This window comes from Chanodichthys erythropterus, chromosome 4 (assembly GCF_024489055.1).
Source record: "Chanodichthys erythropterus isolate Z2021 chromosome 4, ASM2448905v1, whole genome shotgun sequence".
Lineage (NCBI taxonomy): Eukaryota > Metazoa > Chordata > Actinopteri > Cypriniformes > Xenocyprididae > Chanodichthys > Chanodichthys erythropterus.
In genome coordinates, this window is record NC_090224.1 from 23,742,259 (window position 1) to 23,766,188 (window position 23,930).

Genomic DNA, 23,930 nt, shown 5'->3' on the forward strand with positions numbered 1-23,930 from the left:
AGATGGGATCAGCTGAAAGTTATAGAGGACTTTGAGCCATATAATTATTTGTTACAACATCAAAAAAAGATTAGTTTTTGCCAACATCTATAGATCTACACATATTCTGTGTAGTGTCTGCAATAGATTACATTTGCTATAGCACCTGTAAATTAAACCTGGTCTTTTTCGTGTCAGCTTGAGTGCAGCTGCTCCATCTGTTCAGTTTTGTTCTCAGCAGGCAAAATCACGGTTTATCTGTCTCCATCTACTGGTTATTATCATGCTGTGGACATTTTCAGATCTGAATTAGACGGTTATTTTGATTTATTTTTCCCTCTGGCAAAGCTTTATTAATTCATACATTTATAGTTTGGTAAGCATGTATTACAACTTCTTTAGTGATCAGTTTAAAAGAAGCTTAGATGTCAACTGTTTCATCATACTAAAGTAAATCAAGACAACAACACAATGATAGAGTTTCAGTTTATTCAGTTTCAGTATGAGTTTGTCAATAAATAGTTTTTTTTTTTTTTTTACAATGTTATGGGATAATTTTTAATTACTTTTATGCAAATATGTTTTATAATTAAAGGTGACTTTACTTGATATTTCTTGTTGCTTTGTATTTTTTTTTCTGTTTAGGCTACTTATAGTCAATAATTGTTTATAGTTTTATAGTTATAGATTTATAGTATAATTGCTTACTCTCTCTCTCTCTCTCTCTCTCTCTCTCTCAATTCAGTTCAATACAAATGCGCTTTATTGGCATGACTTACACAGTATATTGCCAAAGCATTGGCCATTAATGAACAAATAATGATTATATAATGATTACATAATGCATAAACAAAATAAGAATATATATATATATACACATACAAGAAATAACAACAACCTGACTCTCTTAGATTGTGGCAAGTTGTTTCGTATTTTGCTGCTGTTTCAATTAAGTTGGACTTTTCTCACAGAATGTGATTTATTTTTTTCTGTATAATGCCATAAAATTTGGTTCTAGTAACGTTAGTTGGAATTTAGTTGGATCGTGTGGAGGGTGTAAATATGGTCAGATGTTCTGTGCTTGGGCTCTCTTGCTTCTCTCTCTCTCTCTCTCTATATATATATTGTGTGTGTGACAAAGAGCCTATATATCCACAGCAAAACTATAAGGACCTATACTATAAACTTTAACTATATAGTTATAACTTAATAGTAATTAAGTTATAAGTAGTAGTTATAACTAGTTATAATATAGTTAATAATTACAGTGTATTTTAACTACTTACGGTAAACGTTATATTATTGTTCGCAACATCAGAAATGTAAACGTATATGACAGATACTGGGTTGCATACATAAACCGTATGGAATAAAAAAAAAGAAAAAAAAGGAGAAGAAGAAGAACCGAGACGGAAGTAAACAAAGCGGACCGCTGTTGGAAACAGTCGCCACGGTAACAGTAACAACAACTGTAGCAGCAACAGATGCTAGTCCATCTCTCAACAACCAAAAGTTGATGATTTCAGCCTTCATACACATTTTTGAATTAAAAGGAAAAAATGGCATCTAATTTACAGGCACAACACGAGACGCAGAGCGGAGTTTACACGTTTTCCAGCCGTCCTCGTGCGGTTCCCAACCGCACCAAATACAGACAAACCGATCCGCTGCTGTGAGTCATACACCACTTCTCACTTCAACTTTCATATTTTGCCAATTTATTAGTCTAAACACGTTAAGTGTCATTGATAGATTGATATATTTAAGATTTTCCTACATGTTTTAACTTCCTGAGACAATTTATTTTTCCCACTCTGTTGGTCCTGTAAGTAACTTACACACTCTTCTTCTTCCTCTCTCTCTCTCTCTCTCTCTCTCTCTCTCTCTATATATATATATATATTATTTTATTATTATTTTTTTTTTCACTGTATGATGCAGAAATGAAGAACAGAGCAGTTATGGAAATATCATGTATGACCGACGTGTTGTCAGAGGAAACACATATGCTCAACATATCCTACCTATTGTAAGTATTAATGCAGAAAGGTTAGAAATCTCTCTTATATGAAGCATAATGTAAAAATAACAGAGTAAAAAACTGCCTAAAAAGCTCATTACTATAATGAACCATAGCATAACATATTTTCATATGGTACTGTGCCCAATTGATGAATGCTGAGAGCACAACTGATGAATGAATTGAATATAAAAGAATATAAATGTGTTTGACAGACATCTCAGCCAGATCCAGTCGAGTTCCTGAAACAGCAGGAGGCCAGAAGAAGAGCTATGTCCAGAAAAAGGCTGAAGGAGCAGTTTGGCCCGAAAACACCAGAACCACTAGAGGGCAGAAAGAACATAGATTTGCAGACAGGTAGTGCATGATTTTGCACAATAAACACAGGGCTTAATGTCGGAGCCCAATGTTGAGCTCTGGTGCTCATGAGAGACCCGGGTTCGAGTCTGGCCCAGGTCATGTCCCCATCCTATTTTTTTCAACTACTGTGTCTATCAATAACATCTGGCATAAAGCTACCCCAAAATAACCTAGGTTTACTTTCATTGTGTTACAAGTGTAAATCTCAGAATTTGACATGCATCTGTAAGCCCAGAAATCAAGTCATGAATTCTGTTTGATGTGTTTTTAGAGATGTATCTGGAAGAGCTGAGCGATCGTATAGAGGAAGTCAGCGTGGAGTGCCAAACAGACATGTTTCTGGACAAACCAGACACTCCCCTCTTTATCCCAGCCAAAACCGGACGAGATGTAGCCACACAGATAGAAGAGGGAGAGGTAGAGTATAGATGCTGTCAATTGGCTGTTTTTGGATGCTTTTTTCTTCTGTCCGCTCGTTAAGTCTGACGTCATGCGTCACCAGGGTCCAAACACTTTATCAGATGCCAAAAGCAAACAAATGGTACTTATATACACTCACAGTGTGCTGAAAAACTACAGAACAATCATGATTATATATTTATCTCCATACCAAATCTCAGATGGCCAGACAGTGATTCATCTTTTATGAAACATTAAAATATTGGTCTCTGAGACACTGTGAGCCCAGAGCAAATGTGCCGCACATGTCCTGAAAAGTGAAGCCAAAACATTTTTAATCGCCCTCTGAGACCTGTTTCAGGTTTATCCTGAGTGTTGTGAGCCTGTTGAACCTGATCAGGTTGGATTTGTATGGTTTTGTCAACTAAACCTACTCTTAAACTCAGATTTTGTTCAACTAGATTAATGCAACAGGCTGGCTGGCTGCAGTGTAGGTCATCAACCCCGCCCTCTCCATGTAAAACTTGCATTTGTTTGTCTCGTCTGCAGCTATTTGATTTTGACATGGAGGTCCAGCCCGTGCTGCAGGTGTTGGTGGGGAAGACAATAGAGCAAGCATTGCTGGAAGTGCTGGAGGAGGAGGAGCTGGCCAATTTGAGGGCCCAGCAGCAGACATTCAAGGAGATCCGTGATGCTGAGCTGGTGGAGGTGCAGAGGCTAGAGGAGAGGGAACGCCGTCTCCGTGTGGAGAAGGTTAGAATCACTACAAACAATACACAGCATGATGCTCAGCCAAAAAACATCAAGGTTGTGGTTTTAATTTAATTAGAGGTAAAGACTATGGCAACAAAGAAACAGGACACAAAACAATTTTGTTGTCTGGAAATAACGGCACAATAAGGGCTTTCGTATTTTCATTGTTCCTAGAACTATTTGCTGAAGTAACCGGATTTTGGCGTGTTCGCACAGCAGGAACTAGGAACAATTTTAGTTCTAGGAACTCCTTAGCTCCTACTTCAGAGTAGGGTCTTAAACCAGCACTATAGGAATTATCAGTGACTATCAGTGAGTGTATGTTAATTGGTCAAACGCATGTCAAACACCAACATCCAGCATTTTTAAAAAGCCTCATAGCCCAACTTTTTGCTCTTTCAGTCGCTTAAATTATGCGTTTACATTCCATCTTTTTTATCACGAAACCCAAGACACACAACAAACACAGCTCTGATCACGGCATCCTTCAGCCGCTGTCGGCTGCTTCAGAGTTCCTATTTCCGGTGCGAATCCAACCAGAAACATGGCCCAATTCTAGTGGCTAGTTCCTAGAACTGAGTTCCTAGAACTATTCGGTGCAACCAGAATAACTTAGTGGCTGGTGGCTAAACTGCTGGTGGTTAAAAGTTCAGTGGATAGGTGCATTGTGGCCTGAACTAGACCTTATATTACCCCAGTTAAAGGGTTAGTCCACCCCAAAATGAAAATTCTGCCATTAATTACTCACCCTCATGTCGTTCCAAACCCCTTTCATTCATCTTTGGAACACAAATGAAAATCTTTTTGATAAATTCTGAGAGCTTTCTGTCCCTCCATAGACAGCCTACGCAATAGAAACTTTGACGCTTCAAAAAGTTCATAAAGAGATCATAAAACAAATCCATATGAATTGAGTGGTTTAGTCTAAATTTTCTGAAGAAAATCGATTGCTTTACATGATGAACATCAAATGTAGGCTTTTATTTACATAAACATTCATCAATTTACACATCAGTTATGGTTAACGGAAGCTCAAGCATGTTTGCTTGACACGTGCGAGAACCAGTGAGGTTCATTCTCGTATGTTACGCAGCATGTTTGAGCTTGGAGAAGAGGTTTGTTCTTGCTCACCAATTCAATTGAGCTTCTGTTTATGTTCACTGATCAATGTTTATGTGTGAATAAAAGCCTAAATTAAATTTGTTCATCATCATTTGTGTCTCTTCAGAAAATGTTGACTAAACCACTCAATTCATATGGATTAGTTTTACGATCTCTTTATGAACGTTTTGAAGGATCAAAGTTCCAATTGCGTAGGCTGTCTATGGAGGGACAGAAAGCTCTCATGGTTCATCAAAAATATCTTCATTTGTGTTCCGAAGATGAGCGAAAGTCTTACGGGTTTGGAATTACATAATTAATGAAGTAATTTTTGGGTGAACTAACCCTTTAAGTGTGTAGTATTTGCTCCAGTAAAGTGCATATTTCAATAGGTGATATAATGATAATACACCAATCTACTTGAACTCTCGAAATCTCCTTCTTACCTTAAAATGTACTAAAAACAAGCATTATAATACAGGTGGTAAAATAGAAAGCCATGACCAATACTCACATATAGACAGTGCATCAGAGTAAAGGCCCATTCACTCCAAGAACAATAACTATACAGACAACTATAACGATAACTATAGTAGTCAACAGTTGAAGTGGATCAAAAAAGTCAACAAAAGTTGTCCTAAGAAGAAGGTTTTAGGACAACTTTGATGAAAGATTTTGTTCCACTTCAAATGTTGACTACTGTATATTAGTGTCCACTCCAGCGGATGATATAATTCTGCTTATTCTAAAGTGCGCACTGCTGTTATGTCATCTGCCACTTTAAATTCTTGAGCTCTTTAAAGCTGGATGGAGTCTGATTGGTTATCGTTCAACTGGAAAAGAATCTAAGCAGCAATGTACTGCATACTGTACCAAAACATTAAAAACCTAAAAACAATCTCAGGGGGTTAAAGTACATTTTCTGATTGTAATGCTTCTTATGTATTTTAATGCAATGCAGGAGAACCGGATAAAGCAGCAGAAGGCAGTACTGGAAAAAGAGAAGGAGACAGCAGATAAAATTGCTGCGAGAGCATTTGCTCAACAGTACTTGTCTGACTTGTTGCCCTCAGTCTATTCCAATTTGAGGGATTGTGGCTACTTCTATGACCCTGTGCAGAGAGGCAAGTGTCCCAGCATGTGTGCATGAAAAACAGAAAAACTGAATTAATCTATGTATTAAATTATCTTTAGATCTTTAATGAATTAATACATGAATAGCCAGTATACTGTCTAGTGAATGAAAGTTCATTATCTCTGCTCCAGATATAGAGACCGAATTCCTCCCTTGGCTGATGCAAGAGGTCAGCAATGCTTTAGAACAGAAATATGTAGCAAGAACAGTGCTTGACAGTGAGTGTTTTTTTCTTCTTCTTTTTTTAATGATTTTCTGGTGACTTAATTCATAACACTGACTTTGGGATTAATCAATCAAGTCTGTTGTTGTCTTGTTGAGATCCATTAGGCAGTGATAACAGTATTTTGGGCATAATTTGCATTTCTTGTTTATCCACAGTGCTCATTCAAGACGTCACTAACCAAAGATTTGAGGCCTTTCAGGTTCAAGAATAAACTCCTTTATGCGATTAGAGGTAAACCCGATCAAACATTTAATCACTTTAACATATCTGTAAAATTATATCTGTTTTTGTAATATCGGTTTAATTAATAGTTGATGTGAAGAGTTAACCTTATAGTCTATTCTCATTTCAGGTCATACCAGGAAACCAGAAAGACGCTGGAAAATATTCAAGGGTTCACGCATTCTTTATAAAAATCTAATTAATTTTAATATTATTATAAATATATTATTTGAATAAAATTAGTAATGGCGAAAAGAGGGCAAAATATGTTATTTTTATATCGCTATGTCACTATGTACAAGAACTGCACTTCAAGAACAACACTGTAGGAGGCGCTGCGGAGTCAAAAATACTGGCCATCACTCAAGCTATTAAAAATCTTGGCCACATTACTGCTGTGTAATGCAGCAGGTGTATTTTATGGAAAACTTGTGACCGACTCTCGTTAATATTTAGAGTTTGTAAAAGCAATATTATTTGAAGAATATATTCATGGTTCGTTTTCATGTCCTTCCCAAATGTTGTACAGAGGAGCTGTCCTCAAAACACTGACCATGATACTGTACTGAGGTGATGTCAGTCCTCGTTACGACTTTATAACTTTATAAAAAAAGAATTTAGCGGAATGACTGTTTTATTTTTCCGCCTACCTGTCTCGCCTGGACCTTTGACTAAACACCGTGACGTGATCTCTTCGACGGTTCCGCTTCAGCTTTCATTCACCTCGCCTATATACTGCTCTATTTTAATCCTGCTTCTCCATTGGTCAACTCCCACATATGACCACGCCCATTAGGTGCACCGAAGTTTCACTTCCGTCGGTGCAGCTCTGGCAACACAAATAGAAACAGGCGTGTCGATGTAAAGAAATCGTTAAGGAAAGACCTCTGAGTTACATCACAGTGTACTTACTTATTCAGAACCGACGTAAATGTTTGAATGACCTAATTACTAATGTACATCATTCAAACGTGAGGTTTCATTACAAAGTAAACACGAGAAGAGGGCAAAAGCTCCATCTATTCTAAAGAGTTTCTATAGAACTCTCTCTCTCAGATAAGCTATTACCTTTAATAATTCAACAGTTTGCACTAGTCATCTGAATGAAAGTGCTGACTAAGGTTTTCCTCATGTTACTCTTACATTTTTTTTTTTTGTGAAATTAGTGAGCACAGGTGCAGTAATGACTAAAATAATGCCCCTTCCTTTTCTTTTCTGTTCCTGTAGTCTGTAGTTATGTAATCACTGTAATAATGGGTCTCTAGTGAATCACCGATCAAATTACCAGTTTATCATTCTTGAGGTTAAAGCAGAAGGAAACAGGTTTATTTAATTTAAAAGATGCCGCCATACAGTTTTTTTTCTTATTTTGTTCTCTTTCATTTAGTTTCTGAAGTATAATCACATACTCATATATATCTTTTGTCAGACAAGCAAACACGTCATTATATATTTTATATATATATTATATATATATATATATATATATATATATATATATATATATATATATTATATATTATATATACATATATATACACACACACACACACACGCTTTTTATTAGCCTATTTATAATAATAACAGTTTTTTATTATTATAAATGGGCTAATAAAAAGATCAAATATTATAAATGTGCAAATGTTGAGTGATATAAGGGGAATACAGCATGGTATTCTTACATAGAGCACTTGAAGAGCAAAATCAAGTAATGATTTTTTTTTTTCTTTTTTTCCCTCCGGCTGTCCTAGATAGCACATGAAATTAGAATATGAGAGTATAACCCACATTTTTACATTTGTGCTAAACGTGCTCAGGTTGGGTAAAGTGAAATGTGTATGTGTGTGAATATGTGTTGGTTCATTGGTTTTCTAGGGGTGTCCAATCCTGCTCCTGGAGGGCCACTGTCCTGCAAAGTTTAGCTCAAACCCCAATTAAACACACCTGAACCAGCTAATCAAGGTCTTACTAGGCATACTAGAAACGTCCAGGCAGGTGTGTTGAGGCAAGCTGGAGCTAAACTCTACATCCAGGACTGAGTTTGGACACCCTTGGGCTAAGCCAATGCATCGTTATTAAACCGATGACACAAAATCTTCACAATATAAAAACTTGACTTCCTGAAAAGCACACCATAGGCTGTATTGATGTCTCCCACATATTGCCCAGTTTCTGTATTTTATGTCACACACTTTAATTTTACACTGATAAATAGATCTAAAACCCTTTTCTTCCAACACGGTTTGTTGAAGCATTCTGGGTTATTAGGTTTATTATGTTTGGGTTTGGAAATTGCCTTCATTGGCAGTAAAGAAAATATCACAATCAAAATGTGTTTACAGTATGTAGCCTAAGACCTACCCGTACGCTACTAATAGGAATTTACACTACCGGATAAAATGAAATCATATTCATTGACATATGTGAGATATGGGTCTATAATTGTGAAAAGGTCTATCTGAGTCTTCTATGACCTGCAAAAACACACTATCACAGCAGGCTACCTGGACAGTACCACGACATTGTTTTACCACTTTATAATATTTCTGAATGCTGTAACTACTTCCGTTTGCAAGGCACCTGTTCCTAGTACCTAAATACTGTACATTATTCTGTCTATGAAATAATTTTTCACGTATACTTCAGTCATTCAGCTTCCATGATGTGAAAGGTTTTAAAACTACTTGTCTTGGTCTTGAGCATGGCGCGCTTCTCATCGTGTCCTCTGCTGTGGGCGTCGCGCTCGCGTTGCAGCGTGTCTCAAACAGGAACTGGAGTCGCTGTCATTCAGCCGCGCGCACAAAGGTGAGCGCACCGTCAGCCATATTACCTCCGCCGGACTCTGTGCTCATTTCCTCGGAGGGAGGGGAATTTTCGACCGAAGCTGGACTGAATTTACCGACTCTGGTAAGAGTTGCTCCGATCGATTATCGCCTGGGTCAAAGACCACAACAGAGTTAATGCGTCTATCATTCATTCGTTCTCTTTGTACTGACGCCGCCCAGGTCAAAGAGAAATCTCTACCAACAACAGGTGCTGCTCTGATTATAAGATAGTGTGCATCTTACCATAATGATGGGGTGTTTGTTTTATAAGTCATGGAAAGGAAAATAAAGCTTTCCTCTTTTGAAGACGAGCCGTTACCATGCGTACTAAACTGTTTAGATAGTGAGTGATACGCTTGGCAACCGAGAGACGCGCGGTTTTTACTTCAATCTAGTCAAATATCGAAATCGGTTGATTTTCATTACGTTCGATTCTGTTAACGGTTGTCAAACGTGCATTCTTTTGTTTGTGGGACTGGAACACCGTACTTAAAAACGCAGTGTTCCCTGCACTATTCAAGGGCTGTCTTTAGTGAAACCATCGGTGTAACCCGAATCCCGAACGAATGACTCTTATGAGCCAGTTCCTTTTAGTGAATCCACAACAGTCTAATGAATGTAGTCAGGTCACCAAATGAATGATTCCAATGAGCCGGTTGTTTTTAGTGAATCAATACAGTGTGAGCAGCACATTGCTTCATGAACTGGATATTTATTAGTGCACGAAAACACAGTCGTAGATGTTACTGAATTAATCTGACTCATTTAATGAACTGCACGTTAGTCTATTAACGTTACTTTCGTCATGTCCGACTCGTGAACCGAAACTGTTAGGCTAGTATGCTATGTTGTAGCCTACAGTGTAGATACTGACTGGTTGTTAATGTGATACATATTTTGTTGGTATCACTAGTATTTTATAAACGTGAATGGAAATATTTTACCTCATTGTTTTGTAAATAAATGTTCCAAAAGGCCGTTTTCCAGGATTCCCCAAAGAAGATTTCAGTGAGCAGTTATTAAAAGAGTCATTTTAAGAACCCTCTGCCACTTTAAAGAACGTGTTGTGCTATTAAAAGGTTCCATGGAATTTAAAGGTTCTTCTTTGAATCTATGCCAATAAAGAACCTTTATTTTTAAAAGTGTACACATGTATAATGAACATAATTAAATGCGTAAGCATACTTTATAAGTAAAAACTGTATACAGTTTGTATCTTTTCTTCTGAAAATAAAATATAATCATTTAGAGAGACAGCTGAGGGCAGCAAATGCGATAAGTCTTTCTTTATGTATATGTATGCGAATCCCTTGAGTAGTCCCATGACTCTGGTACCGCTAGATTTTATAACCTAATATTTGACTGCATTCCCTATAAAGGGTTGATCTTTGGGAAACAGAGACTGGAGCAAATATTTGCAGAATGGGGTGGGGACTCTAAGGCGGTGTTACCTCTTTTGGGTGAGGCGGTGACAGTCTTGAGTTCCAGTTTTTAATCGTGATTCATTTGGATATACATAGAGTGCGTCAGGGTTTATTCTCACCCATGTTTAAATGACAGACAGAATGTTTGTGAGTCATTCTCAATAGCGCTGCTCAAACGTTTCCCATCTTTCTGCTTCAGAGGGAGGCCCCGTGGAAACTCGCATTATTCTGACGCTTTGACGAGATCTACAACAGGATTCAAAATGCCTAAACCTGTAAGTATTCTTCAAGGCTTATTCTTATTGCTCAAATGTTTGTTTTTATAGAAGGTCTGAGTGTTTAGAGTCACTTCAACTTCTGTTCAGTGTTTTGTAATATTCTGGAATATATCTTGTCTGAGAGAAAACAAGAATCTTGAATTTGTATTTTAACTATATATGGAATGAGAGTCTAGTTCTTAAATATTATACATTCAAACGGTTGTAGTTTCTAAATGTTGAATTTATCCATAAACCTTTTCAATTTATGTGAGTTTTTGTTAATTCTGTCAGGCATTTGTTTCAAGGCATAGTTTATAAGGCATTTATACCTGCCTTTGGCTTATCTTTAACTGGCTTGTTTATCTTTAACAAAATTAGAATACTGAGAATGTGTTGACTTTTGTGTAAGCCTAGTTAAAATGTTTGAAACAAACATCATATTGAATTTGCTTATAAACACTTAAAACAGCAAGTAAAGCTTGAAGCATGTCAAGTTTGTTTAAGATGGTAACAGCGTTGTCAGGAAGAGTTCAGAGGAAATGACATCATGGTGCTGCTGCTCATTCATCCCTGGCCCTCGGCACTGCCTACTGAAACACTGAATACAGAGGCTTGTTCTTGGTGCCATCATGAGTCTGGATCATGGAAGTGGTGGATTTGGGTTCAAAAGAGTCCTTTTTCAAGATTCAGTTATTTCAATGCTTTTAAATCAATATGGGCTATCAGTAAAATAATGGTTATCTGATAAAATTATTACACATTTTATTTTATTTTACTCTGAACTCCCCCATAAAGAGATTTTGAGGGTTTCTGTTTTCTATATTATGGCCTTATATTTTCCCTGCTCTTTCATAGCATCTTTCAGGTGTGTCTATAATAAGTACTTTTAGCAGCTGAGGGTGTTTCCTCTCAAATCTTTGTTATCATTTGTTCTACTGAATAATTGATAACCAGACAATGTCTGTTACGCCCTTTGGTGATGTAGTACAAAAGCGCATTGTGCTGTAATCAATGTGCTGATGTGCTCTCTGGCTTTAGCTCATACCAGCTCAGTGAAAGACTAACAGAACCATCCAAATTGGAACTTCAGGCAAAAGGCAGTTTATAGGAAAAATAAGTTCATGTTCCCTTTCCAGAATTGTTAGTACATTTTTGTCCCCTTTTAGTTCCACTTGGAAACATTACACTGGAAAAATGTGCCTCAACCTATATGATTTCAGAACTTTAAAAACATACCTCTTTATACAATTAAAGGTGCAATATGTAAGATTTCCAAAAACAAGGCCAGCGTTTTATATTTTGTTCACCTTGAGTATTAACAATATCCCAAATGTTTCCAACTATTTGTAAATCGTGAGAAAATTGAAATTGTAACCAAGGCTCTGGGACGTGTGAGGAGTCGCCTGTCAATTGTGTCATACCCGCGTTAACCTTGGTTTCTGGTTTTATTTTGTAGAAACCATGGAAACACCAAAGACGCTTTAATATATTACATGTTTTAATTGACAAGGGCACAACTGTTTGGTTACGTTTATAGACAGAAAACTAGTTGTTGGTATATAGCTCAACACGTTTAGTATTATTGTTTAAATCCAATTTTTTTTTTTTTTTGAGTACCATGCTTTTATCATGCCTCAGAAAAACACTATTTTGTCAAGTAACTAACATATGCAGCTTTATTTTTAGTAACCGTAATATAGAATTTTCTCCATCATACAATAAGTTTTAACATTTAATTGCATGCCATTTATCAACACAAGCCATCCAGCATTTAATATGATATTCTAAAATTGATTTATCTTACTGCATTGTGTCTCAAACAAGTGTCTCACAGCAGCTACCGAGCAAATGCACAGAGTAACGTTAAAACATTTTCAATACTCTCAAATGTATCTAATATGATAAACAGAGCTGCGTTACCTCATACTCATGACCGGAAAAGCAGAAGCGGGGCCGGCAACTGTGTCATAATAAAAGTTCCGCTGCTTGTGAGGCGTGTGTTGCGCAATCACTCCAGCGGCCTCGTTCAGCTCCCACAACACTCAGTCCTGCTCTGCTTCATACTACAATAACGTTAATAATCGCATCCACGAACATGATTTCTTCCCGAGTCCTATCCTGATTGTTTCCACTGGCTGTGATGTGAAGACCACATGTCCCAAGATTCCACGCTCAAACTTGGCGTCATCAAGCTACGCTTTTGTTTTGAATAGGCCTCTAGCGACCTCTAGTGGACAGGGGCCAGTTGCACCAGCTGTGCGCAAGTTACAACGTAGACTAGTTTTCACATAAATGGGCACTAAGTTACAACTTACGCACTACTAAATATATTTGTGTTACACCATTAAACTTAGCTGAAGCGTAACTCTACGCATACACTAAATATTTACGGAAGCATCCTATCAGGAGTAACAATTGGAATAAAATAGTAGACTAACTGAACTGCATCAATAAGCTCTTGTTTTACCTGACAGACTTCATTCTTTACACATATATGATGCTGCTGACATTTACACGCTCTTACATTTTAAGAAAGAGAACATTGTGTGAAAAAATACTTTGTTAGCCACTCGTCATTACGAACCCGTTAAGCGCGCCGCGATGTGTGAATCAAGTCTGTGTGAATCCTATCACTCCGTGTTGTGCTTGTCAAATAAAATCAGTCAGAATCAATCTTTTTTTTTTTTTGTATGAGTATTTGTTTATTGATCCTTATTAATTTCGTTTCAAATACATTTTGATACAATGTTATTTACATATAAAAACATATATGATTAAGTAGTAGGCTATTATATTTAATGGAAACTTATTTTTACTGTTAGCTACGTGAGGCAAAATAAGTCAGAATGAAGGTAAACTAAAATTCACAGAATTTCAACAACATCTGCTCCTGTATTTGAAGGATCACTGAGGGTAAACGTCATATTATGCGACTACGCATTACTTTACGGAGACCTTATGAGCTACTAGCTACGTTCTGCTTTAAGAACAAATGGTGCAACCGAATAAGGTACAGAGTTAGTTACAAACTAGCTAGTAGTTACTAAGCAACTAGTGTGGACTTTACGTTCCAATTTAAGAAAGAATTTACGAACGGCTGGTGCAACCCTACCCAGAAATCTTATTTTTATGATTAAATTATGATTACAGGAGCTTAATAAAGACTTATTTTTGTGTGGTTCTTATGACCTTTTACCATAGTTCATGATTTGTAAACTGATTATATTTTTATGTTTATATATTTATGGATTCACTTGAATTAGAGTAAACTGGCTCAATAGCTCACCTAGTACAGCATTGCATTTGTGCTGCTAAGAGCTTGGGTATGAGTCCCGTTAAACATGAATCTTCATAAAAAAGCTAAAGAATTGTACAAGCAAGCTAAAATGGCATGCTTTGTTCAGAAAATGCATTTTTATCTCACATTTGCTTTTGTTAACACTATTGGTTAGGTTTTGGTTTAGTGAAGGTTTAACCATGATAGAGCATTAACCATTTAGCGCCGTTCACCGGACATTTAATTTTTCAACTTCTGTGATGCATACAACAACTGACATAAAGAAACATTGCCAGATTCACTTTCATCTGTTTCGGATGAAACTGAATCTGCTTTTACTACCACTCACTAAACATTTGAAAGTGTCATGAAATGTGCATAATGTAATAACATTTTGCAGAAATGTTGCCACATGCCCGTTTTTCCAATCAGCGTGCGTTGCAACATTTGAGGAAGATTAAATATAGGCTTTAAATAATTTGATGAGCCAAAAGTAGCCCGATGACGCTAATTGGAACCTGAGATTGGTGACACTGCTTGATTTGACCAGTCTAATGCAGCCAAAAAAAGTTTGTCAGGCAGCTAAAACCTTTCTGAGAGCAATGCAGAGAAATGGTGAGACTATTAAAATGCAGCCTGATGCAGGAGGTGGACCACTGAGAGGACGTTTCTGAAAGAGACCCTTTGTTTTGCTGAGTAAATGGATACCCCTCCATCTCCCCCTCTTTGGCGAGTTGGATGCCAGTCTTTAAGCTGAACTCTTCACCACTAGATTTCAGACATACAAGCAGGCCAATGATTCCTTTTCTTTATAATTCTTGTCAGTGGATGGTCTAGATCAAGTTATTTATGCTACTTTTTTTAATTGTACATTTTTATTTATATATTAATTAACTTACACCAAACATTGGTGTCCGTGTGACTGTGCGAATGTGTATGTGAAGCCACCATCACAGACCTGTTTTCAGGAAAGGTCCCAGCAGTCCTCTTTAAGCTTGATACAGGAAGTTCTTTCCATGTTATTATGCTTGTGGTGTCGATTGTGCACTAAAACTGATTGTACACTATAATTTATATACTTCTTGTATATAAAAATCTCAAATTGATATTTGATAAATATATCTTGATATGTATCATTCATTTAGCGCATGCTTTTATCCAAAGCAATGTATACAAAAAAGTAGTGCTTCCAATACCAGAGTAATACCATGCTCGAGCAGTGGATTTAGCTCTCTTCTGGTGAAGGTTGGGAGTTTGTTCTTCCACTGAGGTTCAGTTTTGGAAAGTGACCTTGTACCACACTGTGTTGGCATCATCAATATTTATGCATTTTCTCTGAAATGGCTTAATTTTGTTTTCTTTTTGCATGGAGAAGCCTTCATTTTAACCAAACGGCCATTGTCGCAGGGACAATCACAATATTTCTATAACAGTCTTTAGAACTAAAAAAAAGAAAGAAATGATGAAAAATAATCAGGATATGTTTTGCACACCATTTATTTTGCTAAAAGATCAAAAGCAAATATGATTCTTAAATATTTATAAATTTTCATTTAAATGCGAAAATAAACATTTATATGCAGGCAAATATAACTGTTTATTGATAATACAATTTAAGTGTAGTGTATGAAATATGTCACATGTGGACCAAACAATGTTCTGACCTGATAGCAATGATTATATTTTGAATTATGCTGTTTTAAAGAAATAGTACACCAAGTTCAGCATGACTTTATGTATTTATTTATAATTTTTATATTCCATTGTAGAAAGTACTGGTCCTTTTTTTTTCTCCATACAATTACAATAAATTCCACTTTAAAAAATGTCTCTCAAGCACCCAAAAAATCATAGTTTGTGCTATTTTTATAACTCTATGCCTTATTCCTGAATCCGTCGCTGTCTGCATTCATTATAATTGCTTGGGAAAAAATTGCAAGTGCTTTCTTTAAAATTTCCACTTTTGTGTTTTTGAAACAACATGAGTGCAAGTAAATGATGAAATTTCAGAATGTACTATTCCTTTTTTTTTTTTTTTTTTGGGATTTTTTTTTTTATTGGCTCTCACAAATGAATCCTTGTTCCTTGGTTCTGTGAGTCTGTTGTCTGTTCATTGTGAGGAAACGCCTCTGTTTCGTGTTTCTTGGGAAATTGCTTAAAAATGACGCTTTGTTGTCCCATAAAATGGTGCAAATTTGATTGTAGAGCAGCTTCAGCCTTTTTCTTGTTGACTTAGTCCTGTCAAACATTAACTATAGAATAGAATGGCATTTCCCCATTTCAAATAGTGGCTGAGGCACATTGTTCTGCGCAGCCACTCCTGCAGTTTTCCTAGTTTTCTTTCCAGCCATGTCTGTTTGAAGAATCACAGTCAGGGTCATCTGCTTTCTACAGACTTGAGTTATCAATATATAGATCATTACTATCTTCATCAATGGGCCAATTATTATGATTTTTGTCAACATGGTCGTGATGGTCTCATCATCAGATGGAAAATTGTTGTAACCATCTTGTAGTAGTAAATGACCATTTTCATCAACTGTTCCTGTATTTGAAAACACAGATGTCAACATTAGTTGCTAATGAAATTTCTCCTTTTTTCTCTCTGTAGGTAAATGTTCGCGTCACTTCGATGGACGCCGAGCTGGAGTTCGCCGTTCAGCCCAGCACAACTGGCAAGCAGCTATTTGACCAGGTCTGCAACAGCTACACAAGACATAACTGCATTATATATTTTCTGCCATTATATTTATTATAACATGAAAATAAAGAAAACGAGGGATTCACTGAAATATAATTCACTGAAAAAAAAAACAAAAAAAACCTGAAATTCAGTGAAATATATCATAAGCCACTTTAATAGGTACACCTTGCTAGTAGCGGTTTGGACCCGATTTTGCCCACAGAACTGCCTTAATTCTGTGTGGCATGGATTCAGCAAGGTGCTGGAAACATTCCCAGATTCTTAGATTTTGCCTAATATTGACATGATGGCATTAAGCAATTTCTTGAGATTTGTCGGCTGCACATCCATGAATAGAATCTCCCATTCCACCACATCACAAAGGTGCTCTATTGGATTGAGATCTGGTGATAGTGGAGGCAATTTCAGTATGGTGAACTCACGGTCATGGTTGAGATGATTTGAGCTTTGTGACATGGCACATTATGCTACTGGAATCTAGAGTCTACCAGTACACCGTGGTCATAAAGGGATGAACATGGTCAGCAACAATACTCAAAGGCAGACTGTGGCATTTAAATGATGCCCAATTGGTACTAAGGGGAAAATCCCAGTACATCAGCAGTTTCTGAAATACTCAGACCAGCCCATCTGGCACCAACAACCATGCCACATTCAAAGTCACTTAAATCAACTTTATTTTCCCATTCTAATACTCAGTTTGAACTCGGCAGAACGTCTTGACCATTGGTACGTTCCATTTGACAGGGTCCCTACACATTGTTCACTGCTTCCTACTCCCTGAGCACAGGATATCTATGTATAATAGTAACAAAATTTGAGTACTCAAACACATACATAGCTCAAACGCAGAGCCATTGAAAAACTCCTCCAACAGATCTACGCCATCATTCATTCAGACTGGTGACACTGTGCGCAATGACAGTTGGGTGATTTTTTTTTTTTTTTTTTTTTTTTTTTTTTTTTTTCTGCGTTTCCGTCATCTTCTTTATTGAAGTGATGTATCTATTGTTCTCTTACTCCCTATGCCATTCGCAGTGCCCTTCGAACTGAACATGTTCGCTTCCTTCGGATTGTAATCTCACTTAAGATGACTTCCAATTCCGGTTGGAACTCATTTCATGAGATGCATCGAGTTGCTGCCATGTGACTGGCTGATTAGATATTTGGGCTAACGAGCGATTGAACAGGTGTACCTAATGAAGTGTCCGATGAGTGTAAATCAAAAATATAAAACACATTTACATTTGTTTTCATAGTCAAATACTTGTTACTCAAAAATATGATCGCAGTGCTCAACTTAAAATGATTGAGTAACAAACTTTGCCCTGGAGGTAGTGTGCATATGTGAAATTATCCAGATTTCAACCTATTTTATGTAATCATTGGCTGGTGAGAATATGTTTGTTTACAGTTAATGAGATATGCACCCCCACTCTGATGTGTGATGAGATTCATGCAGAAAAATCACAACTTGATTGCAAATTTTGTTTACCTTTGCTTTTTCTAATCGAGCCTCAAGGGCGTCCTAACACTTTTTTTTTTTGTTTTTTTTATATATATATTGAGCTCAAGCCCCAGTAAAGTTGTACTGCTAAATCCTTATCTGACAACAAATATTACCTTATACTGGGCTAAGAAACATTATCGCTGACAGTACCACAGTAAAGGTCATAAACGTACAGTTGACTTTATTGTATTAATGTAATGTAATGAATTAATTGTCTGAACTATTCATTTTATAACATGAACAGATAGTAGTTTTTTTTTTTTTGTTTTTTTTTTTTTTTCAGCAAATATTTTCATAAGTGGAATATGAAAAAGATACTATTTGATTTGACTCATTTCTAAAAAGTTCAGGTTGTGTAACAGACAATGTATACCGGATATCTGCAATCCATCAGTTTAATCCCTCAGTGACAGCTTCTCATTCTCTTCCCACAATTCTTCGATCTTAAAAACATTCATGACATTCAGCTGAAACGGAGAGGAAAAGGTCTGTAAACAGTTATTCAGAGAAATGTTAAAGGGTAAATCAAGAATACAAATGAAAAATTTACATTTGTTTTCATAGTCAAATACTTTTTGCTTAAAAAAAAATTGGTAGTACATGGGTAGTACATGTGTTAACCACAAAAATAACTTGACTCAAGTTTGAATCCAATCTTAAATTAGATTATTTGAATATAAAGCATAAGAAACATTCATTTTAAATATTGAAAAATTAATTTTTAAAATAATGTTTTGTAATTTGACAACCAGTTAAGGACATCACAGGACACACTCTGACTTCACTGGGCAACTGTCTGTCAGTAACTCCGATGCCTATGACCTAATTTAATTACCGGCTTGGTGACATGGGATAATCCCCTGCAAATAGAAGGTCCCACACACCACAACCTCACAGCAAGGCCTTTTTTTCTTTAAAAGAGCATATCCCTCGAATCATGACTCATTGACCATTACACTGATGTGCTCATTGACTGCCACGACTGTGGAAACAGTGAATAAGGGCCATCCCTCTCTGAGCACACTCTAGTTTTCCCATGTGGAACAGAACCCACAGCTGAAACAGTCTCCACTTCAGAGTAAGTGCTCTTAAAGAGGCAGTCATGAACTGCGGCACCCGGCATAGATGAGATTTTCTCACTGAAGCCTCTGGGAGGCCAGCTGTCCATGCTGGCAGGCTGAGTTAATTCCCTGCAGAATCATGGAACTCTAAAGTACAAAGCATTAAACAAAACTGCACAATGTTGTTATTAAACATATCTTAGCAGGTTGTTGCTTTAAATAAAGCCTTTCCTTATCTAGATTTTCTTATAAAGACTTTTCTTATCTATCAGTCTTATCTAGCTTGAATCTTAAAAATTGGTGCCATGACCCAGGTATGGATGTTTTGTATTTTTATATATAAAAAAAAAAAAAAAACATCCATACCTGGGATATATATATATAATATTTCTTAAAGCAGGTTATTGCTAGTTTTATGTAATCAATAAATAAAAGATTAAATGTATTCTAGAATATTTATTTATTTATTTTTTACTAAGGTTAAATCCACTTTCTCGAATAGCTTTGACACGGAGTTTGGAGATGCATAGAACCTGTTGAGCTGGTTTACAGCATTTCTGTTTGTCCTTGGCACCAGATTGGATCTGTTTTTCTGGGATTTGGTATGATTGTGAATGGTTACAAAAAGCGATAGAAAGTCTGATTGGTTGAAGAAAAACTTGTTAATGTTTTGATCAAACTCAGATGTGTAAAACATTTGTCTTGAGTTGGTTTCTGTTTCGATTCTCTACCATAATGTGTCCCCCATAAGTGAAGTTCTCTTCAGCTACATTCCCACAGAAGAATAAATGCTAAACACGGTTTGTGTACACATACACTTCAGTTGATTACTAGACCGACCAGCATTATTTATTTATTTTTGACCAAGAATGTGACTCTTAATTTTTCTAGACTTTCAGGATATTTTGAAAGCGAGTTTGGTTGTGTGCTTTATAAAAAGAATCATACTAGGCAACTAATTTGTCGGTCATGTCATTGGCACGTGTATGTGCATATTCTTTGTGGGTAATTCTTTGGTGTCAATCACCATTATGCTTGAGACTCAGATCTGAGAGATTGAAACCTATTAGTAAATATGCACTTAACACTTCCTGCAGTCGTATATTTTCAGATGGTACATGTTTTGTTAATTGCGTTGTGTTTTTTTGTTATATGTACTAAATGTGTGACACGTGTACTAGATCAGTATATTTTATTTACATCAGTATATTTATACATTATTATTCATAATATAACACAAAGAGGACAGGAGGACCATGGATCAGTATATTAGCTAACTATTAACTTTTGGCTATAGAGAGCTCAAGTTAAGAGAATGAGGAGTTGATAAAGTTTACCTGTTGACTTTTATTTCTGTTAAATTATATTCCATGTCAAAAATGTTCAACACTGTGTCAGTGTTGCATACTCTCGAGGTGTAGATCTGGGTGATGGTCACTGCATGAGGGTGCAGCATTTGCCAAAAACTGTTATAAATACCATTGTGCTCAAAGCCCTTTGGGAAATTGTGTACGTGCATATAGATCGTTTGAAATCTAAAGTTTTGCCTTCAGGGCCTCTGGTGCTTTATCACACCCACACCTGACAAAGCTAGAGTGTGAATGAGATAATGAACTATTTGGTGATCGGAAGAAGGCAAAAATCGTATATTCAGTATTTATTGTGGAACATCTTTAAATTTGTTCTGTTTTCAATGAAATTCAAGTCTGTGCTCTGTTGTATTTCAAAGCACCAAATATACAACAGTCATTAAAGGGATAGTTCACCCATAAATGTTAATTCTGTCACAGGTTTGGAACAACTTGAGGGTGAGTAAATGATGACCGAATTCATTTTTGGGTGAACTATCCCTTTAAGCTGCCAGCAACAGCTTAATAATTCATTCATCTATTTATTGTGTGCTAAAAGGTGTCCTTTTTTTTTCTTGACAGGTGGTGAAGACCATCGGGTTACGTGAAATATGGTACTTCGGACTACAGTATATGGACAGCAAAGGGTACCTTACATGGCTGAAACTTGATAAAAAGGTAATTGTACATTTAACTTTTGATTAGCAACACCATGCAATTCTGTTTTTCTCTACAGAATGTGTATTTTAATAAACCTTAGTCCAAGTTTTTTTTTGCTTTCATGCTCGTAAAATCAATATGGCGTTTGTCCTGACTACAGTCTATTACTTGAGTATGTAATCTCTGTTTTCATATATATAATATATATGTATATATACACATTTGAAATATTTGTAGACGTATCCTTATGCATACCTTCCCACTCCACATACATGCCTTTAACCTGTTGGACTGTGACCGTCAGTAGGTTAAACATTTCAGTGATGCGTTTCCTCGTTGTTGTCTTCATGCAGTTTATGCAATATACTTCGAAGGAAAGCGGTATTCCTTGTATATGGAAATTAATGACTTTTTGTGAAACTGATTTAAATTGAGTCTTTTTTTTTTTTCTTTTTTTTTTTTTTTAGTGTTGTCAAATGTACTGGTACTACCGGTATCAGTAGCTACTAAAATAAATAAAATTCATCACCTGCAATGATTAACAGTGATAACCAACCAGACAAGACAAAATGGCTTTTTTTTTTTTTATGCTCTGGTACCAAAATTGGTACAGAGAACTGCTAAATTTTACTTGTATTGTACAGTCTTCTGAAATGTTGGTACCAATTGGACAACCCTATTCTGGATTATGTGCTCATGTTTCAGTCCACTCATTTTTATTAATTATTAGAATAAATATTAGGTTTGTTTCAAAATGTACACATCAGCGATGGCCTGCTTTTGTGAAAACTTGCAGTAACAGACCTGCATCTCTACAGATAATGGCCCTTTAATATTTTCCTTTTAATAATAGAAATTGTATCAGTAGACCACTATTATGAATTTTATCGTCCTGAAATGTAATCCGAGTTACTAATTGAAATCTAGTTCTCAAGAGGAAGACGCACTGACATCCATATAGTAATTGATACACAAAAAGATCAAAAACTGAACAGGTCATAACTGAGGTTTTAACCCACCATAAATCAGAAGCAGTAAACAAAAAAGGGAGATTTTCACAAGAAACTTGTTTGGCTTCATTCCTCTCGTAAACACCTCACAGATCAGAGCTTGAAAGGATGAGAGAGAGAGCAAGCTAGCGAGTGAGCACTTGTTTAACCCTAAAACAAAAGAGAAGCTTTAAGGGCTCCCTGTGGTTTTCCTTCTGCGTAAAAGCTGTATTGAAAATGAATTAAAAAAAGCATATATACCCGTGTATGCCACTCATGCTGCTTGGTCAGTCAGATTAAAGGACCAAAACTAACTGGTGTATAGATAAACCATTTAAAGGTGCCCTCGAATGAAAAATTGAATTTATCTTGGCATAGTCAAATAACAAAGTTCAGTACATGGAAATGACATACAGTGAGTCTCAAACTCCATTGTTTCCTCCTTCTTATATAAATCTCATTTGTTTAAAAGACCTCAGAAGAACAGGCGAATCTCAAAGTAACAGTCGGGGTGTACGCCCCCAATATTTGCATATGCCAGCCCATGTTCCCAACATTATGAAATGCATTAGACAAGGGCAGCCAGTATTAACGTCTGGATCTGTGCACAGCTGAATCAACAGACTAGGTAAGCAAGCAAGAACAACAGCGAAAAATGGCAGATGGAGCAATAATAACTGACATGATCCATGATATCATGATATTTTTAGTGATTTGTAAATTCTTTCTAAATGTTTTGTTAGCTTGTTGTTAATGTACTGTTAAATGTGGTTAAAGTTACCATCGTTTCTTACTGTATTCATGGAGACAAGAGCCATTGCTATTTTCATTTTTAAACACTAGCAGTCTGTATAATGCATAAACACAACTTCATTCTTTATAAATCTCTCCAACAGTGTAGCATTAGCCGTTAGCCACGGATCACAGACTCAAATTCATTCAGAATCAAATGTAAACAATATAACAGTATACAATACTCACATAATCCGACGCATGCATGCCGCATGCATGATGAACACTTTGTAAAGATTCATTTGAGGGTTATATTAGCTGTGTAAACTTTGTTTAGGCACTGTTTAAGGCAAGCGTGAGCTCCTTGGGCGGGGGAGCACGAGAATTAAAGGGCCAGCAGCCCTGAATCAGCTCATTTATAATGATGCCCCAAAATAGGCAGTTAAAAAAAATTAATAAAAAAAATCTATGGGGTATTTTGAGCTGAGACTTCACAGACACATTCAGGGGACACCTTAGACTTAAATTACATCTTTTTAAAAAAATGTTCTAGGGCACCTTTAAATGGTTAGCCATTTAAAGGAGTGAATGATACATTTATGCTTTCATGATAGTCAAAATATGAAATCAACACATTTCTTGCAGGTCTCCTCTCAGGATGTAAAGAAGGAGAACCCCATTCAGTTTAGGTTCCGGTCTAAGTTCTTCCCAGAAGATGTGGCAGATGAGTTGATCCAGGATATCACTCAAAAGCTGTTCTTCATGCAAGTAAAAGATGGCATTCTGAGTGATGAAATCTACTGTCCTCCAGAGACTGCGGTGCTTCTGGCTTCCTATTCAGTGCAGGCTAAATTTGGTGATTTCAACAAGGAAGTTCACAGGCCTGGATACCTGACGTCAGATCGCCTCCTTCCCCAACGGTGAGACACAGAGGCTTTGCTTAG

General features: G+C 36.5%; 2 protein-coding genes across 3 annotated transcripts in view; both read left to right on the forward strand.

The window, feature by feature from the left end:
• The first annotated feature begins 1,433 nt into the window (after positions 1–1,433).
• rsph3 (radial spoke head 3) lies at positions 1,434–6,934 on the forward strand. The gene is made up of 9 exons (XM_067383376.1): positions 1,434–1,651; positions 1,921–2,008; positions 2,215–2,356; positions 2,631–2,776; positions 3,308–3,511; positions 5,574–5,736; positions 5,879–5,965; positions 6,129–6,204; positions 6,326–6,934. Exons 1-8 carry the CDS (start codon positions 1,539–1,541, stop codon positions 6,182–6,184), a joined length of 999 nt encoding a protein of 332 aa, XP_067239477.1. The 5' UTR covers positions 1,434–1,538; the 3' UTR covers positions 6,185–6,204; positions 6,326–6,934.
• A 2,018-nt stretch (positions 6,935–8,952) lies between these two features.
• The window catches only part of ezrb (ezrin b), a 28,916-nt gene continuing 13,938 nt past the window's right edge, over positions 8,953–23,930 (forward strand). Inside the window, exons 1-5 of one of the 2 annotated variants that reach the window (XM_067384609.1) lie at positions 8,953–9,102; positions 10,644–10,719; positions 16,593–16,676; positions 21,188–21,283; positions 23,632–23,906. In XM_067384609.1, coding sequence (XP_067240710.1) covers positions 10,708–10,719; positions 16,593–16,676; positions 21,188–21,283; positions 23,632–23,906 — 467 coding nt within the window. In that variant the 5' untranslated portion in view covers positions 8,953–9,102; positions 10,644–10,707. Of the gene's footprint in view, positions 9,103–9,209; positions 9,229–10,643; positions 10,720–16,592; positions 16,677–21,187; positions 21,284–23,631; positions 23,907–23,930 lie in introns of those variants that run through there. The other variant, XM_067384610.1, reaches the window with a different exon arrangement.

Excerpts from the sequence above, each read along its gene's own strand:
- rsph3 (XM_067383376.1), top strand. The coding sequence starts at position 1,539 with ATGGCATCTAATTTACAGGCACAACACGAGACGCAGAGCGGAGTTTAC. Across the intron at positions 2,009-2,214 it reads CTCAACATATCCTACCTATT|ACATCTCAGCCAGATCCAGT; the intron begins GTAAGTATTAAT and ends TGTGTTTGACAG. Across the intron at positions 3,512-5,573 it reads GCCGTCTCCGTGTGGAGAAG|GAGAACCGGATAAAGCAGCA; the intron begins GTTAGAATCACT and ends AATGCAATGCAG.